This window comes from Lipotes vexillifer, unplaced genomic scaffold (genome assembly GCF_000442215.2).
Source record: "Lipotes vexillifer unplaced genomic scaffold, Lipotes_vexillifer_v1.1 scaffold916, whole genome shotgun sequence".
In the NCBI taxonomy this organism is placed as follows: Eukaryota; Metazoa; Chordata; class Mammalia; order Artiodactyla; family Lipotidae; genus Lipotes; species Lipotes vexillifer.
Window position 1 is genome coordinate 1,730,943 of NW_006798383.1, and position 6,719 is coordinate 1,737,661.

Sequence of the window (6,719 nt, forward strand, 5' to 3'; positions counted from 1 at the left end):
GGGACTCATGCATCAAACTTCAATTTTCCGGACGATTGAATTAGTGATTTTTTTTCTCCTGAACTAAAATACACTTAAGTCTTTGGGATTAATTACCACGTTCTGGTCCCTCAGACTGGAGTATTACTTATCGGAGCTGCGTCTGACACCGGCCCGACACCTCGTAAAATAAGGAACTGCGCCTCCTGGCCTCACCAGGCGCCGCCCGCAGGACCCCGGGTCGGAGAAGGCGGAGCAGGGAAAGCCGAGCCAGGAGAGCAGAACCTGCCCGCGTCCTGGGACTTGGCAAGCAGGGCCGAGGCCCCGGACCCAACCGGGAAAGAAGAGGCAGAGCCGGGCCGCTTCTCTTGGGCAGCCGGGAACCGAAAGCGGGTCTGCAGAGGGGCTAGAGTCCTGAGCACGCAGGCCTGCGACGGCCCCAGGCTATAAAGTAACTCCGCCACAGGGCTGGAGGCCAGGAGGGTCCCAAACCTTAACGAACCTCGCCCTGAGAATGGGCGCAGGGCCCACAGCCCCTCACACGATCCACGCCACACTTGTACATACACTCACACTCGGAGAACAAACACGTAATGCACACGCCCGGCTCCCACGGAGCGCACACATGCAGTGCACACACCACGCACAGCCGCACCTGAGGCAGGCCCGGCCGGCGCCTGTTAGGAGACCAGGGCCTGCACTTGGATTCGAGGCCCTCTCCCATCACAGGTCCCCGCTGAAGCACCCGAAGCGTGGCTAAGGCCATCCCAGTGCCCTGGGCGGCGTACGGATAGCTGCTCTCATCAGAGCCGGGATTGCCTGGGAGAGGGTGGGCTAGAGCCCAGGCCTCCCTGGATCCCCAACTCCTCGCTCCCATCTCCAGACAAGCCCTTCAGCCCTTGCCCTCGGTCGTCGCCGCCTCCCTGCGCGATGGGGCCAGAAAACTAGCCCCGCGCCGCATTGCCCGCTCGGACCGAGTCGGGATGCCATGGCCACACGCGCTGTCGGCCGGGTTCCGGAAGCCCACAGGCAGCCTGGCGGAGGCATCGAATCCAGCACAGACGAGAAGACCGCGGGGCGGCTGGAATCCGCTTCCCAAAAGGTGTGGGACCCCGGGCGGTGCGCTCTCTCCAGGGCTCCTTGGGGTCAAGCCCTGGGCTCCGCGTTCGCCTCTCTCCCCTTCCCTCCAACGACGGTGCGGTCCCTCCTTCTGCACGCCCTCGTTCTGGCCTATAGAAACAACGAATTCCTCCTCATCTTTCAAGGCCTGGGTCCAAAGCCACCTCCTCCGTGAAGCCCCCACTACCCCGGGCCCTAAGTCGGTTCTCTGAGCTCTGCAAAGGGCACTTCCCTGCCCCTTGGCCCAGGTCTCCTATCTGCGCTGGGGTGTGGCGGGTCTCGTCTGCTAGACTGGGAGCTCCTTGAGGGTAGGAACTGGATCTGATTCGTTTCCACTTCCCCAGCCCCCAGCGTGGCCTGGTGCAGAAAAGAGGCACAACAAACATTTGCTGAATTGAATGGATTTTCCCCTTTATTTTACTAATCCTTCCCCTTCCTTCTTTCCTTCCTTCTTTTCCTTCTTCCTTCCTCCCTCGTTACTTTTTATTTCTTGGTTATATTCAATTGTCATGTTTTTCAGGCTCATTAAATCCATTTAGAGACAAAAGAATAAAAGGCAGAAGGGGAAGGAGGGGGAGGAGGGAAGGGGGAGGGGATGGGAGGGGGAGGCCAGAGAAGCAAACAAATAACCCGCTTTAACTAGACGGGCGGATAAATGGCCCCGTTTCTCCTCAGCCCCGATGCGCCTGCTTAGCCGCGCGCCCCGCGGGCTCTTCAGCTCGGGTGGGCTCAGTCCCGGGGCCGCCGCCCCCAGCCTGAAGGGACCCAGCAGGGCCCGGCCCGGGGCCGCGAAGCGGGCAGCGGCCTGAGGTGCCAGGGCCGCTTCATTGGGATTCATGGGCGTGTTGGGCGGGCGGCCCCGGGCTCAGGGCGCGGGGCGGGGGCCGGGCGGGGGCGGGGTGCGCACTGCGGGCGCAGATGCCCGAGTGACCGCCGCGCCGCGGTCCCTGCGCCGCCTTTGTGCCGGGGAGGCGCGCGCGGGGACCTAATCCATCAAATTGTCTACAAATTGTGAAGAAAATTCAAAAACCATATGGTCGCCAGTGCCGGCGCGCTCTGGGCTGCGGAGGGCGGTGGCCGCGCCCGCACCCGGAGCCGCGGGGGGCTGGGCCCGGCTATTGTCGCCTGTCAGCGGCCGCCCGGGTCCATTCGTCCCGGCCTTCATGGTCCGCGCTCCGAATTACAGACCCATCCATCCTGAGAGGGCGATTTATGCCGCTCGGGAGGAACCGGCCGCATGCCGGCCCCGCTGCCCGGCCGCCTCTTTCCTTCTTTCGTTCTCGCCTCTCTTCTCTCCCTTCTCCCCATTCCACTTTTCTCCCTCTGTCTCTGTCTCTGTTTCTGTCTCTCTCTTTGTAGCTTTTCCTCTTTCTCTTTCTCCCCCGTCTCTGTGGCTCTCCACTTTCTCGCTCTGCTTTTGAAGTGTTCTGTTCTCTTTTCTTCTATTTCTCTCTCTTCGTTTCCTCGTGGACTCGCACGTTCCCGATTCAGGCCCCGGGGCCCCATCGCCTGCCCGAGACCAGATGCACATTTCTCACATCAATTTTGCTTAGAAAGAGAGCCGAGTGGCCTGGAGGCGGGACCCTCCTCTAGTGACAGCGGCCACTCGCCAGCCCAGCAACAACAAAAGCCCAGAAAGAAACCCGCTCCGTTCAGAAAAGTAAAAGCTGCCTGTGTTCCTGCCCCAGCCGCCCTCGGGGTGCGGGGACTCCCCCAGAGTCCTTGGGAGATTGATGTCTGTCCCCAGCCGGGTTCGGGGCCCAGAATTTGTGGACGTTACCAGAAATCCACCCCAACTCTCAGATGCTTCGGGCTCACATCGTCCAGTGCCCGTGTGAGTAATTCAGCCTGCCCTTGGTGCCTTTGGCCTCATTTTCCTCCCTCACCCAAGGGTGAGGCCCTCTGGCGAACCGAAGCTTGGGGAGCCCTCAGGCTCCAGTCCGCTGCCCGACTGAGATATATACCACACCCGAGGCTTAGCCGGTGTCCCGGGGAGCGCAGGAAGAATGCCTTGGGTCCCGGCTGGGATGCACGAACCCCACGGCAAGTCCCCACCCACCCAGCCTTTGCCCCATACAAATTAATTTTGCACCCGTGGCGCCCTCAAAGTATGCACACGTTTTCTCCCAGCATTGTACGCCTCTCTTTTTACCCGGACCTGGCGAAGCCCGCTTCTCTCGCCCCTGCACCATTTGGTAGCTGCCACGTGTTTGTGGGCAAGAAGCGCCTCCTCCCTCTCACTAACTCCCCCTCACCCCTCATTCTCACGCCTGCCCTGAAACTCCTCCAAATCTCCAAGGCCTGGGCAGCCAGCAACCAACAGCGGCGAGACACCAAGCCTGACGCGGCTTCACTGAATAAGGTCCACTCGTTCAGACACAGTCACCGCCGGTTCTAGTAAAATGGCAAAGACTTTATTTATCGGAGAAAGAGGCCTTGGGTACAGTCCAGGGAGGAGAGGGCAGGGCAGGAGCAGGGGATTGGCACGCGGGACCCACCCTCATCCAGGCACCCTCGTCTGGCCAAGTCGAACTAGGAGCAGGGCGTTGTATACCGCAAGACAGACCCAGAGCTGTGGAGGAGGTGGCGCGAGGGCTTAGGTCGGCCTCGTCTCAGTCTCTGTCACATGCAAAAAAATTCTAAAAAGAGTAAAAAATAATTCTTGGACTTTGGGTTCTGTTTTCGTTGGTTGGTTGATTGGTTGGTTGTTGGATTTCCCCCTGCTTTGTCCCTAAGACCCGGGCCCCAATAGTCAGTCCCAGGCAACGGGGAGAGGGTGGGGAGGAATCTTAAAAAATAGCATTACTGGGCATTAGGAGGCAGAAATGGCATCGAAAACAGACTTCTCTCGCTGTGGGGGGGGGGGCGGAAACATCGATTTGAAACTCGCAAGTCAAGACCCGGTTGCCCCCCTCGGCCCCTTCCCAGGTGTGTGTGGGGGAATAAAGGCAGAAGGAAATAAATCAACTGCAATAGGCCTAGGGAGGTGAGGAGGGAGAGGGCCGGTGCATTCGCCACATGCAGAGAAAAATCAAAAAGTCGGGGCGGCCCCTCCTCCAGACCTCGAGGTTAAGTGTTCATTACCCTCGATTCTATCTCGCCCTCAGCAAACCCGGCAGCCTGAGCTTTGAGAACATGGAAACTCCGAGATTTTAAAAAATAAAAGAAAGAAAGAAAAAAGTCAGGCTGCGGTGGGAAGAACCCGGTATATAGGTTTAAATATTTATACAAAAGCCATACAGAATTGCACGGCGAGGGCTCCCGGGGCAGCGGAGGCCGCGCGCGGCGGCCGGCTGCCGGCCAGCCCGGGTTTATTGCTTCGAGAGGGAAGAGGCGGCTGCCGGGAGCCGAGTCCGGCCCAGAGACAGGGGAGAAGGCGGGAGTTGCAGAGGAGGTCCCAGCTCCCCTTGGCGGTCGTGTCCGGGAGGGGGCGGGCAAAGAGCGTTAGGAGCCCGGGGCTGCGGAAGATGCCGGGTGCCGCTCAATCGTCCACGTCGATCTCTTCGTCTTCCTCGTCCTCCGAGCAGTCCTGGCTGCTGGCCGGCTGGTCCGTGAGCGGGGAGGCGGGCGAGAGCTGCAGGGGCCCGGCGCCCGGGGCCTGCGGGGCGCCTGGGGCGAGTGCCGGAGAGCCAGGCCTTGACTTAGCCCCGCCGCAGCCGCCGCCGCCGCCCGCAGCCTCCGAGTTCTGCTCGAGTTCGGCCAGCGCCACGATGTCCATCTGCCCGCTGGGGCCCAGTTTCTTGGCGGACTCCACGTCGGCCTTCATCTCCTCCAGGTCCCGTTTGAGCTTGGCACGCCGATTCTGGAACCAGGTGATGACCTGAGCATTGGTGAGGCCCAGCTGCTGCGCAATTTGGTCGCGATCGGCGGGGGAAAGGTACTTCTGGTAGAGGAAGCGCTTCTCCAACTCGTAAATCTGGTGGTTGGTGAAGGCCGTGCGCGACTTTCGCCGCTTCTTGGGGGTCTGCCGCTGCCCAAAGATGGTCATCCCGTCGCGGCCTGAGAGGAAACCAAAGTATAGGCTTGCGCCAGAGGAGAGGAGACCCCACCCCGGTCCTTACTCACCCCACCTAGACCCATCCGGCCTGCAGCCTGCCGCTGTTCCCTTCTAGGATTAGATTCGGCCACCCGGACTAGGGCAAGCCTAGGCTATGGCAAGCCCCCTTCCCCCATCTCTCATCTACCGGAAGTCCCTAGGAAAAATTGTTTTGGTCTCTGCCGCTTCACCTGAGAGTTGGTTTGAAAGACCCGAGGTCGCTAGAACATGAGAGCCAGACAGGGACGCCCTGCCTGGGTGTGAATGTTGGCTCTCCACCTCGTCGCAATCAGCCCTGCTCTACCCCTACCCAAAAGGTCCCAGCAAAGGCTCTCCATTCCCCACCCCAGGAACAGGGCTAGCAGTACCCAGGCCACTGAGAACGGGAGGGAGTTAAGCAGAGCAGGCAGACTGCAGAGGGATCTTGGGTTCCTGCCTCCCCTCCGCGGTCACTCGACTCTGGCCTATCCAGAGGCCCTTGGAAATAGGGTTTGGGTCCTGTCCCACGCATCTCCACTCCCAGCGGCAGCGGCTTGGGCTGGAGGGCCCAGACAGCCGGCGCGGGAGAGGGCGGGCAGAGGCAGAAAGCACTAAGCGTGGGACACATGGAGCCGGGAGCCTGGTGCTGGGCGCCGGGGAACCCAGTGGCGGCGCCTACCTTCGGCTGCCTGCAGGACGCTGACCTCCAGCCCCTTAAAAGTCTTGCTGGCGAGCTCCTCCAGCGCGCACAGCGGCGAGGTCTGCGAGAGCAGCGCGCGGCCCGCTAGGGGCAAGCCGCCCGGAGCGTGCTTGTCCGCGGCAGCCAGCAGGTGCGCCGCCCCGCACAGCGAGTAACTTCTCCGCACAGACGGCTTGTTGAGGATGTCCTCGATGCTGAACGGCGTCAGCGGTTTGTTGGAGTTGGCGGGAGGCGGCAGGTGGTCCAGAGGGCTGCGCCGCCTCTCCTCCCCCGGCACCGCCTTGCTGTCCTCCTTGGAAGTCATCTCGGCCTCGTTTGGGGGCCCGGCCGGGGCGGCTCGGGCCTCGGGGACCCAGCCCGCGGGCAGCTCGGGCGCCGGGAGGCGCGGGCGGGCGGCAGGCGGGAAGGAGGCCGCGCCCGGCAGCGCGCGGGCCGGGCTCGGGGCCGATTAGCGCAGCGGCAGAGGCGAGCACAGCCGCACGGGGCCCCAGGAGGAGGGCGCTGACGCGGGCGCTACCGTCGCCGGGGCTTCCAGCAATCCGGGGCGCGAGCCGGGGCGCGCCGCGCGGGGCTCCAGTTTCGCCAGCCCCGGTGCTATTTAAAGGTGTCAGGTGGCTCCGCGGCGGCTCCTGGCCCCGGGTCCTGGCGGCGGCAGTTGGAAGAGCCGAGGCGAGGGCGCCGATCCCGTACTGCGAGGGGAGGCGGAGAGATGGGGCAATTGACTATTGCTAACAAGTTAGCCTTGATCGAGGAGTAATCAATTATCTGCAGCGGCACTTCTCTCTCTCTTTCTCTCTTTCTCCCTGTCTTTCTCCTCTCTTCTTTCTCTCTGTTCTCTCTCCTCCTCTTCTCTCCCTCCCTCTCTCTCCCTCTCTCCCTCTCTCCCTCTCTCTCTCCCTCTCTCCC

The 6,719-nt window shown here is 61.9% G+C and overlaps 1 protein-coding gene across 1 annotated transcript; it reads right to left on the reverse strand.

The window, feature by feature from the left end:
• Nucleotides 1-4,220: 4,220 nt before the first annotated feature.
• LBX1 (ladybird homeobox 1) lies at nt 4,221-6,253 on the reverse strand. The gene is made up of 2 exons (XM_007470360.1): nt 5,793-6,253; nt 4,221-5,097 (listed from the first exon to the last, which is right to left on the reverse strand). Exons 1-2 carry the CDS (start codon nt 6,115-6,117, stop codon nt 4,580-4,582), a joined length of 843 nt encoding a protein of 280 aa, XP_007470422.1. The 5' UTR covers nt 6,118-6,253; the 3' UTR covers nt 4,221-4,579.
• Between the last annotated feature and the right edge of the window lie 466 nt (nt 6,254-6,719).

Coding starts and splice junctions, on each gene's coding strand:
- LBX1 (XM_007470360.1), bottom strand. CDS start 6,117: ATGACTTCCAAGGAGGACAGCAAGGCGGTGCCGGGGGAGGAGAGGCGG. Junction 5,098..5,792: donor CGTCCTGCAGGCAGCCGAAG/GTAGGCGCCGCC, acceptor GTTTCCTCTCAG/GCCGCGACGGGATGACCATC.